Here is a 27415-nt window from a genome sequence, read left to right as displayed (position 1 = left end):
ACTACATCAGAGAATTCAAACATAATTTTGAAGAGAAGTAATAAAACAAAATTCCATGAATCAGACAACATTTTGGCGAAACCATGACCTCTGCAGGTCAGGGCGCCAAGAGCTCATTTTATGGCCTACCGTGAAACATGCAGTTTGCACTGCCAAACGTTGCAAGAGCCAATTTGCAGGTGTCTGGCACCATTTTTGAGTGAATCAGATGACATTGGGTTTTCGGGGAAATTGTGACCCTGCAAGTCAGGCTGCAAGGGCTTTTTGTGGAACGCCTTGAAACATGGGGTTTTCACAGCCAAACGTTGCAAGGGGCCTTTTGCTAGTGTTTGATGGCACTTCTGAGTGTATCGGATGACGTCAGGTTTTTGGCAAAACCGTGACCTCGTGGGTTAGTTCTTTGAATATAGATAATGAAATTTGGGGTTAATCTGTGCAAATTTAACCTGGCTGCATACTTAAGGTTATTATCTCTAAGGACCGCATGAAAAAATGCTTTGGGTGCACACAAATGCAGTGGTGAGAAAGCAATCTCTTTGTCTTTTTTGTCTGTCTATAAATCTGGCAGCTATTCAGACATCAGTAGTAGAGCAGAATAAATTGTCATGCACATTTTTGAGCTACAGGATATTCGTCTAGCAGCAGGAGAGGCATGATTTCAAGCTGTGCAGAACTGAAAGATTCTCCTCTAAGATAATGTAAGTTGAATAGAAAATGCAATATGGGAAAGAGGCTAAAGCCTATTAAGGACTGAAAAGTATATGGTGATTAGATGCAGTCAGAATAGCTTTCAAGGATAAGTAGCTATGTTACGGAAGGATGTAGTTGTTGAAGCCTAAATAACATTTCAAGTTACAGACTCACCTAAGGAAGCCATCCTTTTGTTTTTGCTCAGGTTAGCTGTCTAAAAACAAACGTTGTATGCTCCACGTTATAAGTGTACAGCCATTGTACCAGGTCCAGTGAAAAAATGTTTCCATTAGACCAGCCCTGTTTGTATGTATGTAGAGACAGAGAGAGAGATTGTCCCTGATCTTATTCGCCTTTGGTGCACATTGTAGGGTAGGCCATTTGATAACTCCCATTTTACAGATTGAGAAAGGACCAAGAGAGGGGTGTGTTCGCACGGCCATCAGTGTGCATACAAAACAGAGCAGGAAGGAAGAATTTTTAAATCAAATTCAACACTGGCAATATATTATCTAAACACATTTCTATGGAACCAATTATAACAGTAATATATTAAGTCAAGAATATTCAATAAAATTTCAAAGGGAAAAGAGAAAAAACAATCAAAGACATCAAGATTAACACTCAAACAAGCCCATCTAGACTTGGACTAACTAGATCAGCTGAGGGCAGTTGCTGAGGCCCATGCAGTCTAAGGGCCAAGTCAATTTAAGTTAGAACAGTACAGTATATTTGTGAGCTGCACCCCAGTCTGAGGTGCACCCCCCCAGATGTTGAACTCCAACTCCTATCAGTCCCAGCCAACATGGGCAATGGTCAGGGGTGATAGGAGTTAAAATCTGACAACATCTGGAGGGCACAATGGCTACCCCTGCTGTAGCGGATAATCTTTTTCATGATCAAATGGTGCATAGTATCGTATTTCTTCTCTTTAAAAGTTGCATTAACTGAGACTGCTTCATAGTACACCATGTAAATGTTCTTTATTGTGGGAAAATAGGGAAATGGCATCTAGCTCCAGTGTGGCACTGCCAGGCAGCACGTTGAATCCACTGCTGGATGGCGCTGTGGTCTAAACCACTGAGCCTCTTGGGTTTGCTGATCGGAAGGTTGGCAGTTTGAATCCACGTGACGGGGTGAGCTCCCGTTGCTGTGTCCCAGCTCCTGCCAACCTAGCAGTTCGAAAGTACACCAGTTCTAGTAGACAAATAGGTACCGCTGCGGCGGGAAGGTAAACAGCGTTTCTGTGCGCTCTGGTTTCCGTCACAGTGTCCTGTTTCTCCGGAAGTAGTTCAGTCATGCTGGCCACATGACCCAGAAAGCTGTCTGTGGATAAACACTGGTTCCCTTGGCCTGAAAGCAAGATGGGTGCCACACCCCACAGTCGCCTTTGACTAGACTTAACTGTCCAGCGGGTCTTTACCTTTTTTTTACTGCTGGGGTTGGGGATAATCAAACAGAGCCATTCAAAGACCAGGACTATGCCAGCTTGGAGCTGCTATAATGATCAGTCTAATTACTGGCAATTAACAGCAGTGGGGCTGGCTCATGATTCAGAAGATCCTGGCTTTGCCCTCCCCGGTACTTCTGCCTGCCTGCATTTTTGGCAGGTGGAGCAGCTAGCTTCTTGGCTGGGTACTGGGAGATCACCATCTCATCCCAGCAACCTCCCAGTGCTCAGCATGACCAGATGTTTGTGTTGTACCATGACAGAAACTGGAGACTGAATGCATTGCAGGTGGTTGGAATAGATGATCCCTCAGGAAAACCTTCTGAAGTATGTGACCTACAGCGGGATGGGAAGCAACTTGCACTTCACCATATGCAGCAATATACAGGTGAAACTCGAAAAATTAGAATATTGTGGAAAAGTTCATTTATTTCAGTAATTCAACTTAAAAGGTGAAACTAATATATGAGATAGATTCTTGACATGTAAAGCGAGATATGTCAAGCCTTTATTTGTTATAATTGTGATGATTATGGCGTATAGCACTTTGGGAACATCCAACTTCTTCTGCAATTACCTTTTGAGGCTTTCTCTCCTTATGGAGGGTCTCAGTGATGGCTTTCTGCACAACTGTCAGGTCAGCAGCCTTCCCCATGATTGTGCTTCCTACTGAACCAGACTGAGAGACCATTTAAAGACTCAGGAACCCATTGCAGGTGTTATGGATTGAATAGCTACTGCACCTTTTCACAATATTCTAATTTTCTGAGATTGTTAATTTGGGGTTTTCATCAGCTGTACACCATAATCATCACAATTATAACAAATAAAGGCTTGACATATCTCGCTTTGCATGTCATGAGTCTATCTCGTATATTAGTTTCACCTTTTAAGTTGAATTACTGAAATAAATGAACTTTTCCACGATATTCTAATTTTTCAAGTTTCCCCTGTATAGCGAGCAAGAACTGGTTTGCTTCAAAGACTCTGGTGTGTTCAGCAACAAATGCCGAGCCTAATTTCCTGAAATATAACTTGTCAAACTAAGTTAAAGCCTGTCTTTCAGGTTATTTGGTTTTTCCTTTCTGTGAGCAGTGAATATGTAAGAAAGGATGAATGATGTTCATGAATAGTTAGCATCAAGCCTACTCTGTAGAAGAGGAGAAATCCCTTATCTACAAGAATAATTAGAAGATTAAATTTTATCCAGCCAAAATTAATGTCATCTTGTTCACATAGATTTCAGATTTGAAAGATGAGGATATTCTGAAGATGGGTTTTTAAACTGTCTTGACTAAATTATACTAAGCTTGACTTCTTCTTTTTACTATCTTTCTAGCATCTGAATGAAGCTCTTGAACTTCAGCCTGGTGAAGCACGTTTATTTCTAAATGGTCTTCGTATGGATTTGAATCTTCATGATCCATTTAGGTAAAGTATTAGTTATGCAACTTTCCTATATTAACTATACCGAAAAGGCCCAGTGACTTGATCCATAGACCAGCTAAGCTGTGGTTAGCTCTATATTGACAGTCCTAAAAAGAATATTAAGTATAGCAATCTGATTGTTTTGTTCAATTTAAATTGAGAGGAAGAACAAAAGAGTTGCTTAACTAAATCATATATTTGTGGGTTTTTTTAATAGTCTTTTAGAAACTTTGAAGGTAGAAGAGAAAGCAATGCGTGGACTTCACTCCCTTGGAATTAAAGGAGATGTTCTTAGTAAAATCATGAGATTAGATGCCCATTCTGATGATGACGCTTATGCATTAGACATTCGTCACTCTTCAATAGTAGTAAGTAACCATATTAATTTCTTTATCTAGCTAACAACTTTTAAAGTCCCATGAGACCCTTGGGGTGATACTCATCTAAGTTTTATTCAAGAGTGGACCTCTTGAAATGAATAAACCTAGCTTTCTCATGCTCATTTATTTTAGCAGGTCTGCCCTAAGTAAGTATCAGTTGAATTCTTCCCTTTGTTTTTTTGCTGCATCTAAATAACATGGCCGCCTCTCTTGAAAACTGCATTTAAGGCTTTAACACTAAAAAGTCCAGCAGGTATTCTGATTCATGAAGTATAGTTAAGACTTTAACTGTTTTTCTAGCTTAGTTTAAATGACAGATATGGGATAGGCTGCATTCATTTTCTTAAGTGCTGCTACATTATGCTTTCTGGCTACGTTTGCATGAAACCCTTGAGTCTTCCCTTGAGTTGCTTGTCGAAACCACTCTTAGCAAGCAGTGAAATATGTCTGAGTTTATTGTCTGTCTCTCTATGATGTGTGTAAAATGGGTCTGTGCCCATTTTATGCAGCATAACTTGTATAGAACTTTTACAGGGTAGTACAGGCAGGAGCAGCAACAAAAATGAGCACTTCCATTTGCAGAAGGGCCACTCTTGTTTTAAGGCAGGGGTCCCCAAACTGTAGTCCATGGACCACCAGTGATCCGCATTCAAGTGGTACTTGGCATCTTTGCATACTCATGTTGATTTTTAAGTGTGTTTCTGTTGCTTCTTTTGTATATTGTATTTCCTTGATTTGCAATTTGAATTCAGTGGAATGCAAATCGTAATACAATAAAATACAATATAAGAATTAAAAGAAGCAATGAAATACAGTTTAAAATCATACAGCATCTTGCGCAGTGCACTACAAATACTGCAAGAGGCAGAAAAATTACCAATTGCTCCACCAAGATCCTCAGAATGAGTGAATCTTTATTTGCATCAGCCATCGGCCAGAACAATAAAATAACAATGCAATATACAAAGAATAGAAATAAAATGTCAATTATATAAAATACATTTTAGGGTTTTGAATCAATACTCAAATAGTGGATCTTATTCTAATTGCCCCAGCTAAAAGATCATCAGAAATTTTCATATGCTCCATGGGAAATAAAGTTTGGGATCCACTGCTCTAGGCAAATATTGCAAATGACATTCAATAAAAAATGAGTCCTATACAAAGCAATCTTTATTATTATTATTAGTAGTATTCTACCCTATACTGAAATACACACCCCTAAGTAAGAAAATTAGCTTTGTATATTTTATGAATTTGTTTGAAGGAAAGAGATTTATTAATTGCTAAGATTCAGGTTTCTTACAAAGTTCTACTGGTGAACTTGATAACCACTGGGTAAGATTCAGGTGCAACTGCAAAAAAAACAACCTTATTCCTATGTGTAGTTGCCATATTAAATTCTGCATTTATTAACTAAGTGTACATCAGTGGATAAACAGTCTTCAGTATCAAATGATAAATTTCCTTGTAAGTGAGGAAGAAATTGAAAGGAAGAACCTCAAAGGATGCTAAATTACCCTTTATTGACAAGTATATGAACACAGGTAGTAGCTGAGAAATTTTTAATTACTTGCTTACTGCATTATATATCCTTGAGTTCCCAAGGGGACGAAACCCTCTTCTCCTTTATATGTTTAATGTGTGTTTCTTTAAACTGTGTAATTTTTAAAAAACTTGTATGCAATTAAATCTATTCAGAGTACAGTAGACCAGTATTAACTTTCTTGTCAGCGCACTCTCTCTCTCTCTGTGTGTGTGTTTCCTAAATGATTGTCATGAGATTTCCAGTGTATACATTTTCTTACTAATAGTTAAACGCAGGCTGTAGGTACCAATTCTCAGTGCTATTTTTCTAGAAAAAGAGGTGCCAGAACTTACCATGAATCCCTTGTTCTCTTATAACGGCAGTGGCACCCAACTGAGAGGTGCCGGAACTAAGTTTCGGTGAGTCCTGGCTGAAAAAAAGCCCTGCCAGTTCTTTGTATGGTTTTCTCTGGCTGTGGATTTCAGTAATGGTTGACAAGCTTCTCTGAAAGGCAGTTTGCTCACCTCTGCTGGTCTCACCCTGCAACAGAGCTGCATAGATATATTCCAGACTGGGATAACCAAATATTCCAGATATTGATGGATTGCAACTTTGCAGTGAATGGCTGGTTAAAGATATTTTAAATGAATAAAACAAATTCCCATTATCCCTATGCATTGGCTTTGCTGGCTAGGATTGGACGGCGCTGTCATTTAAAACGATGGTCTGTTTAGGTGTTTGACCCCAGACCTTAAACTATTTGGGCAGTGACAGCATTGCTCCACTTCAGGAGGTTGCTGCACCACAGAGACAGGAGCGATCCTAATGAACTTATAAAGTTGAATCCTGGGCAAAGAAGAAGCAAAAGCAGACAAGCATGTAAAAAAAAATGTTTGGTCTGGTTGTTATAAGATTGAAAACTTAAATGTGGGTTCCCCCCTTTTTATAATAATTTTTATTAGTTTTCAATTATAAACCAATAATAGCCTCATCATAACAATACTAATTTATAATAAGTTATTAATACCAATTGTTCAAATACCAAATTATATAATTTAGATAAAGTGGCCCCATGCGTTCTAGAATTGATGGCTTGATAATTTGCTTAATTTCTGCATTCCAAAATCCTATAATTTCCATTACATTCCAGTCATAATAATAATCCCTTATACAACAACTGCAATATTAATAACTTCTATTTATGTTAGCACATTAAATGATTTATAAAGCTACAAGCAAGGAACTCAAACTATATCCTTGTTCTTCCTGTGTGTGGCAATTGTTCTGTCTGTGGTGTTTCTTTCTGTCCTTGTAAGATGTTCTGACTTTCTTTTCCCTGGTTGTTGTTGTTATCCATCATGTCTTGGGCAGAGCTGAGTTGGGGGGGGGGGTTCTTAACCATGGTTAGCACATACCATGGTATGAACCCAGTCTATACTTCCAGTTCAACAACCCTGAAAACTTCTGTTGTGAAATGAATGCATACTCTAGAACAGCCATCAGAATCTTTTGCAATGTATTGTGTAAGGCAGGGTTCCAAGTGAAATTTATCAAGTATTCTCTGGCAGACAAGTCAATGAAAGTGTCCCTGAAGGGAGAAAGTCTATAAAGTGCTTCTTAAGCTTTGAAAATCCTTTTTAGCACCATATTAAGTTAGACAAGAGAAAACTTTAAGCAGTAACACTGTTTGGCATATCAGATAATATACTCTATTGTTTTACTTTTGTCTTACAAAGAAATTATGACCCCTCTTTATCCCTTTCCCTTTTTATTGAAATATCTGATACCTAAACCGAACACATTTATTTATGAGTGTTAACAGAGTCACACTGAAGTTGTTTTTCAGAAGTAAGTCCCATTGTAGTAAATGATACTTACTTCTCAGGCAAGTGTGTAATAATAATAATAATAATAATAATAATAATAATAATAATAATAATAATAATAATAAATAATAATAATAATAATAATAATAATAATAATAATAATAATAATTTATGTATACCCCACCCATCTGCTCGGCGGCTTCCAACAAAATATTAAAATACACTAATCCATCAAACATGAAAAGCTTCCCTAAACATAAAATATGTAAAATAGAGGCCAGGAACTTCAGTCTTTCCCACAGAATTTCATGGTCAGGAGGACTCTTGCAATTGGTCCTTACCTACATGGTTACGTTTTTAAATGTTCTCCCAACTATGTGATTGGTTACTTAGGGAAAGGTAATTCCCATGTAGCTGAGGTAACAAAGAAGCACTTAATGTGCTTAAGACGTCAGCCTTACAGCCATGTGAGTATGTTGTCATCATGTAACTGGTTATACTGTTTGGTTTTAATGGTAACTCTGGCAATCACTTCTGTGTTTCAGTGGATCAATGACTTAGAAACAGATCACATCTATGACAAGTGGCCTACAAGTTTTCAGGAACTTCTTAAACCAGCATATGCAGGAATGATGCGGCAGATTCGGCGCAATCTATATAACATGGTATGTATTGGGGGTACTGGCCAAACTTATTTATATATTTGTTTATTTTGAGATTAGGGTCTTCTGCATGGAGGTCATGGAAAAGCCCTTGAGCCCTCACCACCCTCTGGGCAGCAATTCACATGTCTGTGTATGTCATTTAAGATTGTTTCACTTGCTTGTGTGCAAAATATGTATAGCTGTGTTGGTGTATCCGTGAAGACTCTGAAAAGGTGATGTTTGCATCTGACTAGAAAATGGATACGATAAGACATCTTTAAATGTTTCTCTCCTGGCAGCGTATTCCCAAGTAGCAAAAGCTTGGAGCTGCAGGCAGATAAGATCAGACTGGACTTGGAGGACCTTGGATAGTTCAAAGTACCGTACTTTTCCATGTATAAGACTAGGGTTTTTTCCTAAAAATTGAAGGTTTAAAATTGGAGGGGGTGTCTTATAAACGGGTAGTGCATTGGGGGCATGTGGGATTGGCTGCTGCCCAGAATTAGGAGGCATCTTATACATGGGGGCATCTTTTACATGGAAAAATACAGTATATACTTTTTCTGTTATGAGAATCACAACTTTTACCTCTCTTTCGCCAGACTGCACCTCCTGGGCTCCGTCTCTTTTCTCAAAAGTGGAGAACCCTAAAGGGACAATCTTCTGGCTTGGGAACCTAGCACTCAGTTGCCTCTTGGTCAGCTGCCAGCTTGTGTATTGGCCGACCTTATGATCCGGCACTATTTAAGGAAATATTGTTTATTGGAGTCCTCATTCAGGAGTCTCTGAGCCAAGGGGCTCCTGACTTGACAAGCTCAGGTTGTGCTTTGCTGGTCGTGTTGATCCCCCTGGTTTCTCCTCCACTGTGTCAGAAGTTTGGCCTCCGCTAGGGTTTGGGACATGACATAAGTGCTTTGTATAAGCTGCCCTAAACTGAAGTTGCAATCTGTATGTGTTTTATTCATTCATACCAAGATAAGCAGCCAGAAAATTGGAACCATTGAACTGTAAAATGCATGTACCTCATCAGTTTCATATTTGTGGGCTGATCTGTCCCGTGCCATTACAGCATGCAGCCCTCTGGTTATTACAGCATCTTTTGTACAGTTCAAGGAATTCCTGATTAAAGAGTATACCAGTATGGTATGGGATTTGGCTACATGGAAGAGGCATCTCTTGTGCCACAACAGGAACTTAGGAATCAGCCCCCTGTGGTCCTGAGTATCCACAAATGTTCTGATATATAACTGAATTTATACAAGCACATTTTATCTGAGATTTTGGCAGTGTGTTCAGCATTTCAGAACCTCTTTAGCTGATTATTCTTATTTTCTACCTGCTGAAACCGTAACCATCAGAGTTGATTTCCAAAAATTCTAAGCTTATCCCAGCAACATGTTCAGAAAGTATGGCAAAAGCTAGGCTTCTTTTGACTGTGAAAGCTGCCATTGCACTTTTAGAAGCGAAATGTGAATATGAATTTCTGGGATCAGCAAAAGCCATCAAAATACCTAATGGGTTAAACCACAGAGCCTAGGACTTGCCGATCAGAAGGTCAGCGGTTGGAATCCCCGCGACGGGGTGAGCTCCCGTTGCTCGGTCCCTGCTCCTGCCAACCTAGCAGTTCAAAAGCATGTCAAAGTGCAAGTAGATAAATAGGTACCGCTCCAGCGGGAAGGTAAACGGCGTTTCCGTGCGCTGCTCTGGTTCGCCAGAAGCGGCTTAGTCATGCTGGCCACATGACCCGGAAGCTGTACGCCGGCTCCCTCGGCCAATATAGCGAGATGAGGGGCGCAACCCCAGAGTCGGTCACGACTGGACCTAATGGTCAGGGGTCCCTTTACCTTTTACATGATTCAAGTCTAGATGCCATCTTCTGGGAGAAACAACCTACATCATTGCCTAACTGCTGCTAACTTAAATAAAGTAGTTGTGTGGAGAGACACACACTGAGAGCAACTCTTGCTTGAGCTGCAACAGCCATGCTCCATATCATTTCTGTCAGTGTGTCATAGAAGAAAGCGAAATTAAAATGTGCACCTCTATGGCTGATTGGCTTTTAGACACTAAAACTCAATTTATCCTTCTGTTCTTCCTTGTGATTAGGCTTTTAATTTAAGTACACTTTACTGTGAGAGAGCCTACTGTTGTCTGTCTGGAATACTGCATTAAATCCTGATACAGCTAACATGACACAACTTACTTCTTTTTAGCATGATAAGTTCATACTTGGCCAAGCTGATTGATAACTTCCTGCACATATTTGAAAAGGTTGTTGCTGAGAGAACCAGTGCAGTCACTTTGCTAGCCAGATTGTTGTGTGTTGATGTCTGTGGTCAAATGAGTATATGCCATTGTAAGAATTCACCTCCAAAAGTTGAAAATCTTGGCTCCGTTTTTAGGTTCAGCTTCTTGACTTTGTAATGCGTAAGATGAAAAGTTGCCATCTAAGATATTCAGAAACAACAACAAAATGAAAATAAAAAATACAGCAACCTAGAGTAATAACTTTTCCAGGGTGTAAAATATTGGTAGACAAAATGTAGATATACATATTTTAAGTATTCTCACCACCCCCTGCAAAAGTGGCATTCATCAAAGGTTGGCCGCAGGAAGCGGTAAGCATATACATTTTGGGAGGTTGTGAACAAAATTCAAAATGACAAATCTGCTACTGTTTATCACCCAGACTTTTGCTACAAATGCATAAATTCTAAAGTTGCATTCAAGTATATAAATGGACTTTTATCTTTCCATTTCCCCTAGCTATTACTAGGGATGTGCTTACTTTTTCCTGATATTCCTGATATTTCCTGATATTGTTGAACTAGTAGCTCTCACTGAAGTGATAAATCTGTGTATGGGCTGTACCATTTCACGGTGCAGATGACAGTACAGTGGAACCGTCCTCCTTACACACGGTTCGGGTAACAAGCTCCGCTAACCCAGCAGTAGTTGCTCCTGGTAGCAAACTTTGCCCTGGGATGCGAGCGGAAGTCTCATGTCAGCGGCGCACACGCAGCCGGAGGCCCCATTAGCAAAAGCGTGCCTCAGGATAAGTACGGTTTAGAGTTAAGAACCTACCTCCGGAACGAATTAAGTTCATAACTGGAGGTACCACTGTACACATTTTGGGAATGTCCCTCATACAATTCTCCACATAGCCTACAAGTACATCAGGTGATTTTGCTGGGCTAAATGTCGTCTGTTGGGCATCAATATTTTTTGCGGGAGATAATTCAGTTGTGTGAGCCCAAACCTGCGGTCTGGAATCATACAGTCTAGAACAGATATGCTACCTCAATGTGTTCCTTTGGGCCTCTTAAGTCTGCAAAGGAAAAGAGCAGAGAAAGTACAGGGAATGATATTGGGCCTAAGGATTCTCTTCTCCTGTCAGGTCATCTTTATTGATCCTATGCAAGAAGAAGCAGCTCACTTCATGAAACTTGTAGAAGTATTCTACTTTCAAAAGGTGCCTCTTAGGTAAGTTGAAATATGGGCAGATATGTTTCTTATACATGATGGTGTACACTGGCGTACAGTCTGTGTAAATGTCATGTGTGGTGACCCTTGGGGCCCTTCCAACCATTCTCTTAATTGTGTGTTCATGATTATTTGTGCTCATGATAGGGTAAGGGCAGTTAAAATCCTTTCAATCCTTTGTTTAGTATGGCAGCACCTGCACTTTGGAGTTCCCTGCCTATTGAGATCAGGCCTTCACTGAACTCTTTTTGGCACCTGTTAAAAACATTATTTCCAAACTGTGTCGCGACACGTTAGTGTGTCGGCTGCAGTGTCGAGGTTTGTCCCCATACATTTTGTTATTACAATTTATATATGTGTCTGTATCTCTTATAAGGGGTTAGCTTAACCTCCGGTTTGCCAGAAAAGCTGAATTACTGTGTCGCGAAATGATGCATGCCTGAAAAGTGTGTCACCAACATGAAAAGTTTGGAAAGCTCTGGTTTGGACAAACCTAACCAGATGCTTTAAAAGTTGAGATAATTTTAATCCATTTTAGTATTTTAACTTGGTGTGTTTTAAAGAGGGGTTGTGGATTTATCTTAATTGTTTTATCAATTATTTATTTATTTTAATTTATATACCATCCTATACCCGCAGGTCTCAGGGCAGTTCACAGGATAAAATGACAATATAAAAACACAGAATATATAATCAAACTAAAAACAGAAACTACCAAATTAATCCCCACCCACCCCAGCACATTTTAAAAGGGCATTGGCTATGCAAACCAGTTAAAAACAATTTTAAACATTGTTTTTTTAAAGAAATAAACAATTAAAAAACAGTTTAAAAGAATGTAAACAGCTTTGATGGGTTCTAGGGATTCTGTATAATTCTCTAATTCTGTCCAGATAGCATTTATAGTAGATTTTTTTGGGCAAGGTGGTATGGAAACCTTAATCCGCATTAAACAGCATTAAAGCTTTCCATACTTTAACCAGGACAGCAGTTGCAGATGAATTACATGGGGTTATAGGTGTTGTAGTTGCGTTTAACGCTGTAGAGATGAAGCAAGCTAGACCCCCACTGGGCCTTCCACCTTTGAGGTTTTCCACATCAATCAGTGCATAAACCAGTGCATATTTATTAGGTAAATAAAGAAATACTGTTTGCAACTGTAATTGTGCATGTCCTGTAACTCCATAGATTTGACGGAAGCTTCCAGAAGCACATGTGACCAGAAAGCTAGATTAGATGAACCTTGATCTCCTCTCACAGTACTTTGTTTTATCAGTGGAGAATTGTTGATATTACTTTGGATTTGTTCTCGATAGAATCACCATAGAAAACTAGTTTAGGGTCCTAGGACTGGAAAGCTGTGCTTGATATTCTGATTTAAAATACTTATTGCTGCTGGCGGATGGGACAAGCAGAATTTTACAGTAAAGATGCTTAGGAACTACCAAGTACAGACTTGCAAAGAAGACTTAGCTAAAGTTAGGAGGGAAGGGATACCAGGAACTGTAGAGTCTAGGTAAAAGGGCAGGAATTTTGGCTACTGGAGAATTACTGTGCTGATATAAAACTGTTGGCATCAAGTGAGATAAATCATAGATGTTCAGGGGGAATAAGGAATGCAGAGTGCCAGGTCAGTTAAAGACTGAAAATGTGCGGACATTTTTTTTTAACCTCAGAAAAGGTTATTTCTGTATGCAACAACTACAGCCCATGTTTTGTTAGCTGCAAAATGGAAAATGAGGGAGGTCCAGATTGGCAACTTAAGTTGACAGAATATGCACAACTTGCAGACTTAAAGTGTAGAATAAGAGAACAAGAAGAACATACATTTAAAGAAGATTGGAAAACGTTTATTGAATATATGGAAAATAATTGTGTACAGCTGAAAACGCTGGCAGCATTAAGATAAATTCAACAGTGTAAATAAGTTTTGATGGATGTAATAATGGAAAACCGATTGGTATAGTTTCTGTAAAATATGCAGGGTTATAAGATATGCAAAATAAACCATGGAAAGAGAAGAGGGGAAGTCATTGATATCTTAAGTATGTAAAATGTTTATCTGAATTTGTAAAACAGAAAATATAATAAAAATCATATTAAAAAAGAAAATGTGCAGACATGATTTTGATAGTGTGGTTTTGAATAGGACATAGACATCTGTTTTGAGAGGTCAAGGTAGGAGATAAGGTTTCTCAGCAGAAGTAAAGATCACGTTAGGACCTGAACCATCAGCAAAATCAGGGATAAAGGACGACCTTGGAGCAGGGTCCAGTTCTTCCGGTATCTGTGTTTGATGAATAGGAAAGCTAGGAAGTTTACTTCACAAATGATGTGGTGAAGGCAATTTGTTGGGACAATTTATTTCTACTTCAGAACTATCTTATTCTAGAGTGAAGTCCCATTAATCTGGAAAATGCTTTTTAGCCTGTATGAATATCTGTTTATCTCTATCACTTAGAATATTTTCTGTAGTAGGAAACTATGTTTCTTACCCAAAAGATTCTTTTGTATTTTTGATATCTTCTGGTTAGCAGTCTAACTAGCAGGCAAAATCTCCCATGAACCTATAGCTACATGAGAGCTATCTGCAGTCAGATGTCATAATTGGATTGAGCTCACACAGAAAGATAACCCTAAAACCTTTCTCTAAGCAGGTCTAGGCTATCTAGTCCTCCAGTTTACCTCTTTCACTGCCTGCACAGTCAACGTCACTAATGGTAGACGGTTTCATAACAATTAAATTGCTTTTCTTTGTTGTAGGCCACTGCCACTCACTTTAATATTTTGAATGTTGCCAGTTTATTCTTGCTGTTTGGATTCACATGCAACGTGTCTATAATCTGCCTTTAATGTGGTTTTATAAAATGGTGCAACTCTTACAGAATTTTCATTTCTTTTCTGAACAGAATTGGGTTTGTTTTCGTCCTAAATACCGATGAAGTCGTTGACGGAAACAAGAATGCAGGTGTAGCTTTATGGAGAGCTTTTAACTTCGTTGCAGATGAAATGGATATCCCTGCGGCTTTTACTGCCATGACGAGAGTTAGTGCTTGTAAAATATTTTTAAAACAATCCTTTCCCCCCCAAGGTTACCTTAATTTTTCTACATTTACAAAGTAGTCACGGGGCATACTATTTAAATGCATTTATTTTTTTTAAATACTTTTCCGTAAGAAGTTTTGTTCTCATCGTTACCAAGCTTTCCTGGTGGGGCGGGATGGATGCAGATCCATGTGCCTTTTGGCACAGATCTTAGCCTGAATGGGCCAAAAACATAAAATTCAGCTGCCTGCCTCAAGATAGAGACGCACGCCCCCCAACTCAGTGCATGCAATTGAGACATATAAGCAGGAAGTCTCAGCTAGCTTCAGATGACTCATGCAAACGGAGAAATGCGGCACAGGTGAAAGCAAAGGAAACCTAAAGAATCGCTAGGCAAGCCCGGGGTGTGTGTGTGTGTGGAGGCAGATTAGAATTTCCTTACTCTTAACCCAACTGTTGTTAAACTGGAAAACACGGAACGGAATTCAGGTCGATGATAGTAAAAAAAAAAAAAAAAGGGAGATGGTGAATTCAGTGTTAGGCATTATTATGAAACATATTTAACATCCATCCTTTAGTGCTTTTGCCAGGCCAGTAAGAGGCTGTGTTTGTTTTTGTGTCCTTGTCTGGCCCTGCCCACTTTTGGGGTGTGGTACCACTCGCTGCTGAAATGCAACACACACACACACACACACACACACACACACACTGTCCCGCAAAGAGCTTTCCACACTAGTAATCTGGTTGTCGGGCTGAAAGACTTCCTGATCCCCTGGTGTAAATGGCTTCTGCCCACCAGTTTGGGATTGTTAAGGGGAGAAACGCTAAATATATGGATTTGAGAGAGTTGGTTCACTCCTGCTTAACAGGAACCCTGGAGGAGGAAGGTAAATTCCAGGTGCTTAAGCGTGGGTTAAACTGATGCTCGCAGAGTAAAATCATGAAAGCCTAGCTCTTTAATTTTATCTAACACTCTCATGAAGCCGTCAGGACTCCTTGCTCCCAAAGCTGTTCTAGGGAGGCTGTCCTAGAATTATGTGCTAGTAATAGAAATCTCCCCATTTCTAACCTAACTTTATTAGCGGCTAATTTATAGCTGTGAGGTTTTATGCCTCCCTACTTGTCTTCCCTTAAATAGCTCTGACGGCTAAGCTGTGATATTTCTAACATGACTGCATATTTAGCAGTTTACTCATATTTCTGGGCTTCTGGAAGAGAGTAGGCAACAAGACAGCTTTATTATGTAAATATTTGCTTTGCTTTCTTGACGCATTTCATGGCTGGGTACTGGAAGGATGTGAGATGGATGCATGTAATTGTGCAGAAAATAAAGGGTGGTTTTATTCTCTCTCCTGAATTTCTCCTTTTCCCCTAAGTGCCCAGAAATGCATATGATGGATGAGTTTAAGAGTGAAAGTTCATTGAAGTTTAATTGGCGGAGGCATTAAAGTGTGCCGTCTCTTGGTTACTGCTGAAAAACCCGGTAATAAAATGAGCTAGATGGGCCTGTGATTGGGCGGCAGGAGCCTTTAAAATCCACTTGCAGCTTGGCAATAAAAATTTAATATAATATGAATACATCAGTAGAATGGGTGATCACATTTCTTTATCTGTTCCTCTCTCTCTTTTAATTAGATGTACCATGAAGTAGAAGAGGGAGGTGTACTTTCTGTGGGGCATGTGAAGCGTTTTCTTGTCACAGGATTTCCTCATGCTGACTTGCAAGATATCTTGGGTGTCGATTCTGATTATGATGAGAACAGACAGGTAGGAACAGTACAGAGTTGCAAGAGGATGTACCAAAAAATAAATCATTTTTTAAAGTTTTGGGTAGGTGGCACAAATCCACGGGCATTGAATACTGAGGTTTTGGAATATCAGGTGTTTGAGGAGGTACAATATTTCACCTCCCACAATACCTATGCCACAGAATCTGGAATATCGGCAAAGCGTCATTGGTGCTGTAATGCAGGAAACGGCCAGGATCAGTTGTGTGGATGTATCTTCTAAAATGAGTCTTATAGGCTCTGTTGTTTGAGGGTCAACAGGGAAACAGAAAACAACATTATCCTAATACATTTTACAGGCAGCATCTCGGTCACCTGGGAGACATGCCCCATTGAGCTCAGTGGGACTTGCTTTTGAGCCGCCGTGCATAGGATTGCAGTGTTAGTCATCCTGAATCCACTTCTGTAAATTCAACTTGATGCTTGGCTTTGTAAGTAAGCAGGAAAGGCAGATAGGCAGCTATCATTCAAAACAGTGGCGTTACCTTGTTTGACTTGCCTGTCATGATATCTTTTTTCACCTATGACAGTGCATGTTCAACCAGCTTTCCATATTTTCATCAATGCATTGATTTGAAAGAATAAATATATGAAGTATTCTATTGCTGTCAACTAATCTGCAGGTCTAAATGAAATCCAGAGGGTTGGATAGAGAAGAAGTTAGTTAAACCTAGTTTTCATTGAAATTTGTGTTCGTGTTAGTCTTGACTTGTCCCATTGATTCCAGTGGGAACTGAGTTCAACTAACTTAACCTGAATTCAACCCAAATACTGTTAATGCATTGTTTCAGGAAATCATGTTCGCAGCCGGCGATTGCCAGTCCCCCTGCCTTTAAAATAACTGCTTGAAAAGTTGTAAAGGAATAATAAATCACTTTGCTCCTCACCTGTCCCAGCAAGCGATGCATAGATGTTTGTGTTCATTTTCTCTTGATATCTAATCACTACTTTTCCACAGTCGGCTCTATATAATTGGGACATCTTTGCTCCATCTAGGCAGGAGCGATGTTTTATAAGAAGACTGGCCTGGGTCCATTGCCTCAAGCTCTCTTTAATGGTGTGCCCTTTAACAGAAAAGAGATGAATCTAGCAGAGCTGCAAACCTCTCTGGTGAAGATCATGGATGCCACGGAGTCCTTCCAGCGGGCAGTGTTCTTGGTATGTTTCGCATTTTATTTTATTTTTAAGCAAATGCTCAGTGAAATAATGGCTAGTCGATTGCTTAAGTTGTGCTTATGTTCTACATTTTTTATAACGAGGCGGTTTGGAATTAATCTTGTGAAAACCTAAATGGCATCATTATTTTAATTTGCAGTCATGATTTTGAAACCTAATATATAATTATTATCCATGCTTTAGAATTTAACTAAGCCCTTGTTAATCCTTGAGATGCTTGGAACCACAGTATGAAGACAAATGTTGCTACAAAAATGTGGACTGGATAAGAAGACATTTCTCCCCACTATCCTTTTCTTCAAATGATTGAATAATTTGTGTGTGATGTTCTAACCACCTTCCTGACTTCACTTTTTCCTTCCTCGCCTTTTTCTTCACAGTAACCTCTGTCTTTTGCCCATTCGAATCATAATAACAACAGTAAAAGCCCCATTTGCCTTATCTGCTTGGCTGTTTCTTGCCTTCCCTTCTTTCTTATTCTCCCTGTGATTGTTTTAGCGGAAGGCGGAAGTGGAGTACAATGTATTTTTTTGCCCTTTGCAAAGCTCCTCACAACCCGCTCTGGATCCACGGCACCTGGCTGGAGGTGTGTGTTATACTGGCACCCCAACACCTGCTTGTTGCATCTCTGGGAAGGGAGAATGACAGCAAATGAGCCCACAATTTCTGCCTCTGGCAGCTGCATTGTAGCTTGCAAGGCACTTGAAAAAGGGCAAGGACCTGGAGCCAGCAGAGCAGGAGCAGGCCATTAGCATTCCTGTGCAAGCCATGAAACCTTCAGAGCAGGAAGCCAGGTGATCCCAATACCTGGGGAATGAATCATTAAGATCCACGCTTTTTTGGAGCATCCACTTGAAGCTTGTTTAACCACTTATTTCCTTCATCTGAGAAGCAGAGAAGATTCCTGGAGAGGCTACACAGAACAGTGTGAGCTCTTAGAAATGCTTTATTCTACCTCAGCCTCCAGACAATGAGGAGTTTTTAAGGAGTCACCGATTCCCCCTGGTCAAAAAATTATTATTTTTAACTCTCCCTTTCCCTAACTCTTTGCAGTCCACCAGCCAACCCATCCCACATGCTTTTAAGCTTAATGCTGATGTTCAGAGACAAATTAACCAAAGAGGCATTTCTGGGAGAAGTTTCCTCTCAACATGGGGACAAACTTTGACTCCTTCCCACCCTCCATCTCCTTCTGAATGTAATGGTCTACCTAAGGCTGTTTTGCTATTAGCTTCCTGACATAAAGGCCTTCACAAAATTATATAAGCAGTTGTGTTCTAAGACTCTGCTTCATAGATGGCATTCTTCCCTGGAGAAATTGCTCCACAATCTTCTGATCATTTGTACTGATTTCAGACAACCTTATTACCAACACCAGGGGCTGACCCACGTGACTCAGTTGTTAGTCCAGAATATGATGATGGAGACTGGGTTGACGGGTCTCAAGTTAAAGATTGAGGGGTCTCAAGTTTCGCATCACCTCTTTTATAACTCCCTCTATATGACACTGCTATTCACAACTCTGGCAGCTCTTCCTCAATAGCCCTTCTGCAGAGCCAACCCAACGCCACTTAAGGGAGAAGGAGTGCTGATTGAACCCAAATCCATTCTAGCGTCTTTTCCATTTTTTTAAAATAACAGGATTCACCTTCATTATAAAAAAAGATATCTTGGGCTAACGAGTATTATAGTCTAGAGCCTGAATTTATGGACTCTTGGAAGCTCCCAGCAGCTGACACCCCAGTCTCTAGTCTCCAAATTTCTCCCCCACAAAGATGGGGATGCTCAACTGAAAAACGCCACTGAGGGGAGGCAGTTCACCTTACACAGCAGGACTTCACCTCAGTTTTGAAATTCACTCCCCCCCCCTTAGGAAGAAGAAGAGTTTGGATTTGATATCCCCCTTTATCACTACTTGAAGGAGTCTCAAAGCGGCTAACAATCTCCTTTCCCTTCCTTCCCCACAACAAACACTCTGTGAGGTGAGTGGGGCTGAGAGACTTCAGAGAAGTGTGACTGGCCCAAGGTCACCCAGCAGCTGCATGTGGAGGAGCGGAGACGCGAACCCTGTTCACCAGATTACGAGACTACCACTCTTAACCACTACACCACGCTGGCTAGGTGTCCTACATTTTTCATGCACTGGTAGCTCTTTTATTTAGCTCGTTATTTTTGATCAAGATAGTATGCATTTCCCCCCTCCTTTTTAGTGTTGGTATAAAATTCCAATAAAATTGGTGAATATGCAAACTGGGTTATAGGAGCTGCCTACTTCTGGGAAGTTCTCTTCCTGCCTTTGACCACAAGTTGGAGCTGTTACCCACCCCAATGACCTTTTACAGGCACTGGTACTTTTCAAATAGGTACCAATAGAACGATCTAAAGTTATTGAGTGGTGCGGAAACTGAACAAACCTGCTGTTGTTTTCCTTTCTTTTCTTTTGTAATACTTTTTTTAAAAAAATTTATTTATAAAATTTTCAAATTTAACAATAATAAAAAAAAACATTCCATTTGAATTATACATCCAATTCTAATCTTTCCACTTTCAGACTTTCTTCAGTCTATCTGGAAATTTTCATGTTTTCACAGTTATTCACATTTCTTGCCTCCATATATATATATATATATATATATATATATATATATATATATATATATATTTTTAACCAAATTAATCTTAACAATTATTATAAAACAATATTTCTTTCCATTATTATCACAGAGCTTCTTGAACACCTACAAACGTTAATTGACCTTCACATATATTCTTAATATACCCTGTAAATTTATTCCCATCCTCGGTAAATCTATGGTCTCGCCGGTTCTGAATTCTCCCCGTTAGCTTGTCTAATTCTGTGTATTCCATCAACTTCATTCTCCATTCTTCTTTCGTCGGGATTTCTTCCTGTTTCCACTGTTGTTTTCCTTTCAGGGCGTGCTGAATGATCATACAAATGCAGTTGACTTCATCATGGAGCAACAGAATGTAGTTTCACATATACATGACAAGATTCTTGATCCTCAAAGAAGATATTTGAACTTTGCATCCCCATCAGGTAAACCCAAGTACTGCTTCTTTTCTTTCTGTCAGCCCTAAGTTTGATTTCATATTTGATATTAACAAGCCATGTTTTAATTTTTGCAGTGCCTATAGATACAAACGATTTCTCAACTTTTTCCTTCTTGGACTCTCAAGATAAGACTTTTGTTATTTCAGAAAACATGAAGTATGTTACAAGGAAAGGTACATTTTGTTTTTGTTTAACTGTTGTTATGAAAGCTGAATGGTTTACTAAGATTAGTTATAACATTGTATTGTTGCTTTAAGCTACATAAAAAACCCTCAAATATACATTCAATATACCGTATTTTTTGCTCTATAAGACTCACTTTTTCCCTCCTAAAAAGTAAGGGGAAATGTGTGTGTGTCTTATGGAACGAATGCAGGCTGCGCAGCTATCCCAGAAGCCAGAACAGCAAGAGGGATCGCTGCTTTCGCTGTGCAGCAATCCCTCTTGTTGTTCTGGCTTCAGAAATTCATAAAGTTTTTTTTCTTGCTTTCCTCCTCCAAAAACTAGGTGCGTCTTATGGTCTGGTGCATCTTATAGAGTGAAAAATACGGTAATTTGATTCAATATAATTCAAATATAACAAGATCCTTAAATGTAACTTAAATATAACAAGATCCAAATTTGGGTCAAGTACTCTTAGGTAAGAGAACCCCAGCAGAGATTTAAAACCACAAAATACGCAGCAAAGTAAAGCGTGGAAATATAGCCTGTTAGACCTTTAAAATATGCCCCTCCAAGTGAGTTCCAAAATGTTCCCTAAAAATTTTCTTTCCAAAGTTTTCCTCTTCCCCCTAGCATAAGAAAAGGCCACATGTTTGGTAAGTTTAAAAAATTGTTTACTTACAACTCTCCAAAGGTCAGATTCATGTGCTTCACATTTATTGAATAAATGGAAAATAATTGTGTACAGCTGAAAACGCTGGCAGCATTAAGATAAATTCAACAGTGTAAAATAAGTTTTGTTGGATGTAATAATGGAAAGCCAATTGGTATAGTTTTTGTAAAATATGCAGGGATATAAGATGTGTAAAATGAACCATGGAAAGAGAAGAAGGGAAGTCATTGATATCTTAAGTATGTTAAGTGTTTATCTGAAATTGTAAAACAGAAAATTTAATAAAAATCGTATTAAAAAAGAAAAGATTCAGATGCTTCAGAAAAGTTTTACAGGCAGTAAAACTTAGCTTAGTTACAAAATGGTGAAAGTTCCTAAATTATTAGTATAAGAACTCAAGAGTGGCTTGTGAGAGACATGTGCTTGGGCTGGAGCAACCACCTCAAACCTCTTCAAGTGCTGAGCTTCTCAGGTAGACTGGGAAGAACAAAGGCTTGATTACCTACCGGTAGTTTCTACAAAGGTGAGGGGAAATGGACCTAGCTAAGCCTGGCAGGACAGTTTACTCTATGGTATTAACCCCTTCATGCATTGATTAGACTTAAGCATGTTCGTTATATGCGACTGGTTATCCCACACATGGGGCATCTGTTAATGTCATATCAGCCACATTCTGTCCCAATGTGTGCAATTGATTTTGAACACGGATTTAACAACTGGCTCTTAAATTGGCTTGGTTGAGATACAACATTCCCAGTCAGTGACAATGGCTACTTCAGTTGGCGTGCTGTGCACTTAGTGAGGAGATGTCGGCTGCACAATACTTCCTCCTCCTCTTGCATGGCATTCCTCCCTTTGTAGAGCTAATCGTAGTTCGGCATTATATTTGTGCCAGGAATAAGACTTAAGTACATAAGCCTTCTGCAGTTGTTTCTCCCTCCTGTCGTGCAATGGGGAGAGTGGGGCCGTGCTTAATGGCCGTTCTGGTGCATCCCCTGCCAGACCCACCCCCTGGCAGCTGCACTTTGGGGCTGAAGTTCGGTGCGTGCACCAGCTCTGAAGATGATTTAGAATCCTTGAATCATGCGAGGGACCTACGCTTGTAGACTAGGCTATCTGATTCAGACATTCAGGCAAGGGGTGGGTCCAGTAGGGGCAGCGTCCTGCCCTCTCCTTGCTGCTTCAGTCATATGTCACATTATTGTAAGAACATGGGGTGAGCGGTGCTGCCCCAAATACTTACTAGCATATTTTAAAATAGCTCTGTACAGTGGTACCTCAGGCTACAGACGCTTCAGGTTACAGACTCCGCTAACCCAGAAATAGTACCTCTGGTTAAGAACTTTGCTTCAGGATGAGAACATAAATCGCACAGCGGCAGCGGGAGGCCGCATTAGCTAAAGTGGTACCTCAGGTTAAGAACAGTTTCAGGTTAAGAACGGACCTCCGGAATGAATTAAGTTCTTAACCCGAGGTACCACTGTATGCAGCAATCCACGCTTCTGTTCTGTCAGTGCACTCTTGTTCATGCACTTCCCTTTTTATTTATTTATTTTTAATGTTGAAAAGTGAAAATGTTCAATCTGGGTTCTTTCCCTCCCTTTTCTTTTTTTAGATGAAGATGTAGTATACCCAGGCACCATATGGATTGTTGCTGATTTTGATAACCCAGATGGGAGGCAACTGCTTTCAAATGCCCTGAAATACCTGGTCAGTGCCGTAAAATTCCTGTGTCCGCATAGTATGAGTGCAGCCGGGTAATCTCTCTCAGCAAGGCTCTGAAGGAGGATGGTGATGGAAACATAAATAACAGCAACAGTATTTGATCACTATGGAATGGGTCTTGCTAACCTAATAATTTATCTCCTTTCCATCAAATAAAATAAAATAAAAAGTTTTAAGGAAAAGGCAAGCTTATGGAAGTATTAGCTACTGAACAATTCACAAAGCTGGCAAGGAATTGGACTGAAAAAGCCAAAGAGAGTTGGGAGAAATAGGCCAGATGAAAGATGCTGACTTCTTTTGACATCTCTGTATTATATGTAATGGTACAAGCTCATTATATGCATGCAGTTTACAATGTCAGCACCCAAACCCTTCATTTAGCAAGAGTGTATCTAATAAGGAAGGAAGGAAATGATTATGGGAATGATCCAATCTCCATACTGAGCAGTGCATGCCCATTTCTGCATTTGGGATGAACCGAATGGTTGCCTAAATAAATAAAATTTTAAAGTATCTGACACTTCCAGAGTAAATAACTGTCCTATAAATCTGGTTTTACTGTGCCAAACTGATATTTTTCCTGGACTTTCATAATGTTCAGGAAAACAGCCATTGCAGCCTCCTGCTCTAAAAGATAAGCTGGCATCTTTTGAGTTGGATCCAAACTAAGGTAGTGTGCTTTAGTCACATTTGTCTTTGTTGGCTTGATTGTTCAGAATATACCACCTTTTATATGCTATATAAGATTTCAGGTCAGTGATTAAATTCAACGGGACTAGTTAATTGTGACCAGCATAAGTCCCATTGCTTTCAACTGGACTAATATATAGCTAACTTTGTCTGGACCCAACACTATATCTTGGCTGCTCCTACCGTAACAGTTCTGAATTCTGCGTTACATGCATGAACTATCCATAAGGTTCAGCGTTTTGGATACTTGAGTGCAGGGAGTAACATAAATTCTACTCATTACTGATGCAGAGCAGAACTCCGACATATAGTTAGCAGAGTAAAAACTTACGTTGCAGGATTCCCAAAGAAATAGACCAGAGGCAATTAATATTTCATCCAGCAGAGCTTTACTGCTACTTAAGGCAAATAAGCATAATGGTCACAAATACAATACATTCAGGATTGGCACTGTCCATAAGAAATCCAGTTGCAGCAGACTTAACTTAAACTTACAATAAGACTAAAACCTTAACACTAAGCATACTATATACAGGACACTACACCAGAAGGAAAGAGAGATAGAAAGTGAAACTCGGGTTCCTTCTGGCCCTACTTTTATAGTCAGCATGACCTTGACAGGAAGAGAGAACAGAACCAGTTTAAGCCTGCTGTACTTAACTTCTCTGAAGGAATAACCCAAACATCATGAACCTTCTGCTTGTTTCTAGGCAGAATAGAAACTTAGGTGTCAGGTAGAAACTTCCAGCTTGCACCAGTTTCTCTCACACACAGAAGCTTCCATAACCCTCTTGAATTAATTAAAATAGGAAAGATCTCTACAATACTTTCTATACCAAGAAATGCAAACTGAGAGGGAGGCGGGACTATAACATTTATGCCCTGCTCGTAAACTTCCTAGAAACTTGTTGTTGGTTGAGATTAGATTGCTAGACTACATGGAGCCTTGGTTTGATTCCATAGGCTTATAATGCCGTTCTCAGAAAAGAAGAAAAGAAAAGCCAACTCACACTTCATCAGCAAGCCTGTTTAATGCGTGTACACCATTGTTTGCAGTGACAAACACAACAAAGTGTAAAAGGGAGCTTATTCGGCATATATGGGGAGCCACAGCCAATTGCTCTCATTTTTTCATAGCATCTCCCCATCAGCCTTACCTGTTTAGAAAACACGAGAGTTGATAACAAGGAAAGGAGAGGCAAGGGTACCGAAGGATGAATGTATTTAGGCTTCACTCCAGTTGCAGATGCAGACTGACAGGCTTATCAAAAGGCTTCATTGGAAAAGTGGGTTATGAGAAGGGATTTGAAGGAAGAGAGAGAGAGAGTTGGTGGTCTGGGAGGGACTTGCAGGCATTAACTGTAATAATAAGTAAACATGTAACCTCTATCTGTGTCTTACAGAAAACTAGCAGTCATGTACAGCTTGGGGTTGTGCATAATCCTGCATCGAAAATAACTGAAGATAACACTGTCATTGCAAGGGCAATCTTGGCAGCTTTTCTAACGCAGAAAAACGCTAGTCTGAAAAACTTCCTCGGTCGGATTCTAAAAGAGGACACGGCAAGATCTCTCGCTACGGGAACTAAAATCAAGACACTTCTTGTTCCAGTTAGTAGTTTTATACTCCCTTTACTCTCTTTGCATTTGCTGAACGTACAAGATAGCAAAGTAATTTTAAAGGAAGGCCCTCCTCATTTGGTGCCGTTGCACTGTGAATTCAAGGAGAAACTGATTTAAGTGTTTGGAAGTGCTGTTGCCAGGCTGGATTTGACACCCAGTCTCTCTTTGGGGGAGATGTTTTAGCTTTTCTGACCTGGGAGACATCTTGTTGCTTTTCTGTTCTAGGGCATGAATAACGATGCGTTTGAGAAGAAGTACAACACGATAGGTGTCGATGTGATTCAGGCTCACCAGGTGTTTTGTCGGGAGGTTCTTAAGCTGCTTCCTGGGCAAATGGCTGTTGTTAGTAATGGCAGGGTAAGTAAAGAAGTAAACTCGTTTGTAAGACTGACTTCACTTAGCTTATCGAGAAAGCCCAGCTCTTGCTCTTTTTTCATCTCACTGGCATCTTCTTATCCACCATTCCAAACCAGCAGTAGGGAACCTCTGGTTGTGGGCCTCATTTGGCACATAGTTTTACCTGCAAGGTCCTAATCTTCCCCAAACCAGGCCCACATGCCCTACACCTGATGTCACATATAAGGGTTTGCAGGAAGGTATAGATCTGGCTCCTTTCTGTAAGCAGACACTGCTGAACGGCTGATGGCTGGTGTCTGCAAACCTCTGAGCCTTTACTCACAGAGTTTCATTTCAAATCACCCAAAGGACAGCATTTCTCCTGGTGCCCCAGTTGCATTATTGAAACGTCCTGCAGGGGTTGAGGGAGGTCAGGATTCAGGCTGCTGGCTGGATCCATTTCCCCACCCAAACACATTATACTTGGGCTTGGGGTCCTATTTATTTTTATTTATTTATTGAATTTCTATACCGCCCTATACCCAGAGGTCTCAGGGCAGTTCACAGAACAAGGTCAACATAAAAACCACAATATATGTAATCAAAATAAAAACAACAACCCAATAACATCCCCCCCCAAAAAAAGAGAGCCACATTTTAAAAAGGCATAGGATGTCAATCAGATCAACCAAAGGCCTGGTTAAAAAGGAACAATTTTGCATGGTGCCTAAAGATGTATAATGAAGGCGCCAGGCGAACTCCGCTGGGGAGAGCACTGCACAGACAGGGAGCCACTGCAGAGAAGGCCCCGTTCTTGTGTTGCCACCCTCTGGACCTCTTGCGGAGGAGGAACACAAAGAAGGGCTTGAATGGGTCTTCCCCACTCCAGCTAAGCCCTTCATCTGAATGAGTCCATCCGGTCTCAGCACCCAATGGTGTATAAAAAAGGGAAGCTGCTGGCACAGCACCATTTACTTCTGACTTCCTTGCCTCTTCGCAGGGAAGTGATACAATTGTATACTCACTGAGGATTCAGTAGGTCTAAGAAGGTGGTGACCTTGACAGGTCAGCAATCGTGTAATAAATGCAGCCACCCTCTACAGTGAGATTCTGAACCAGTTTGGTTGTCCAGAATGGAAATATTTCCATGCCTGAGTGTGGAGTGGGCCTGCACAGAGTATTGGTGAACCGCCTAGCTGCCAACGCAGCACTGTGTGCTCTTGCCTATGGATCAGGGGATCCTACCCCATGGGTGATGATGCTCCAGCACATTACACTAAAGGCCCTTCAAGGGGACAAGGGGGAAGAAGCACCAGTGCCATCATCACTCTCATTTTGTCATCCAGACACGATATGAAAGAGTGCATGCAAATTTCGCAGAATATAACACGCAAGTACTTTGAGCTTCACTGGCAGCTAGGCTCATTCTAGGTGCAGATGCTGGTTTGAAGCCTTGAAAAGCAAAATGTAGCATTCCTCCCACATCCCCACCAATGTCTTAATTTGTTTGTAACAGATAATAGGCCCTCTACGTGAAAATGAACTGACCGCAGAAGACTTTGACTTGTTGGAGCAAGTAACGCTAAGTAAGGCAACAGCGAAGGTCAAAGCCCTGGTCAAGGAAATGGGTGTTGGCGGTAAACGGTAATATTTCATTCAATTTTTTTATATTAAAATATTTTTGTGGGGTTCTCTTG

The 27415-nt window shown here is 40.1% G+C and overlaps 1 protein-coding gene across 3 annotated transcripts in view; it reads left to right on the top strand.

The window, feature by feature from the left end:
• Positions 1 to 27415, top strand: part of UGGT2 (UDP-glucose glycoprotein glucosyltransferase 2) — a 76288-nt gene that overhangs the window by 26632 nt on the left and 22241 nt on the right. For all 3 annotated transcript variants that reach the window (XM_053384579.1, XM_053384580.1, XM_053384581.1), the window contains 13 exons: positions 3480 to 3571; positions 3786 to 3936; positions 7848 to 7967; positions 11344 to 11429; positions 14339 to 14474; positions 16110 to 16241; positions 17258 to 17419; positions 20372 to 20495; positions 20585 to 20683; positions 22961 to 23055; positions 25164 to 25370; positions 25608 to 25739; positions 27235 to 27362. In XM_053384579.1, the coding sequence (XP_053240554.1) occupies positions 3480 to 3571; positions 3786 to 3936; positions 7848 to 7967; positions 11344 to 11429; positions 14339 to 14474; positions 16110 to 16241; positions 17258 to 17419; positions 20372 to 20495; positions 20585 to 20683; positions 22961 to 23055; positions 25164 to 25370; positions 25608 to 25739; positions 27235 to 27362 (1664 nt within the window). The remainder of the gene's footprint in view (positions 1 to 3479; positions 3572 to 3785; positions 3937 to 7847; positions 7968 to 11343; positions 11430 to 14338; positions 14475 to 16109; positions 16242 to 17257; positions 17420 to 20371; positions 20496 to 20584; positions 20684 to 22960; positions 23056 to 25163; positions 25371 to 25607; positions 25740 to 27234; positions 27363 to 27415) is intronic.

This window comes from Podarcis raffonei, chromosome 4 (assembly GCF_027172205.1).
Source record: "Podarcis raffonei isolate rPodRaf1 chromosome 4, rPodRaf1.pri, whole genome shotgun sequence".
In the NCBI taxonomy this organism is placed as follows: domain Eukaryota; kingdom Metazoa; phylum Chordata; class Lepidosauria; order Squamata; family Lacertidae; genus Podarcis; species Podarcis raffonei.
Note: the sequence above shows the minus strand (reverse complement) of the source record. Positions and strands in the feature narration are given on the sequence as shown.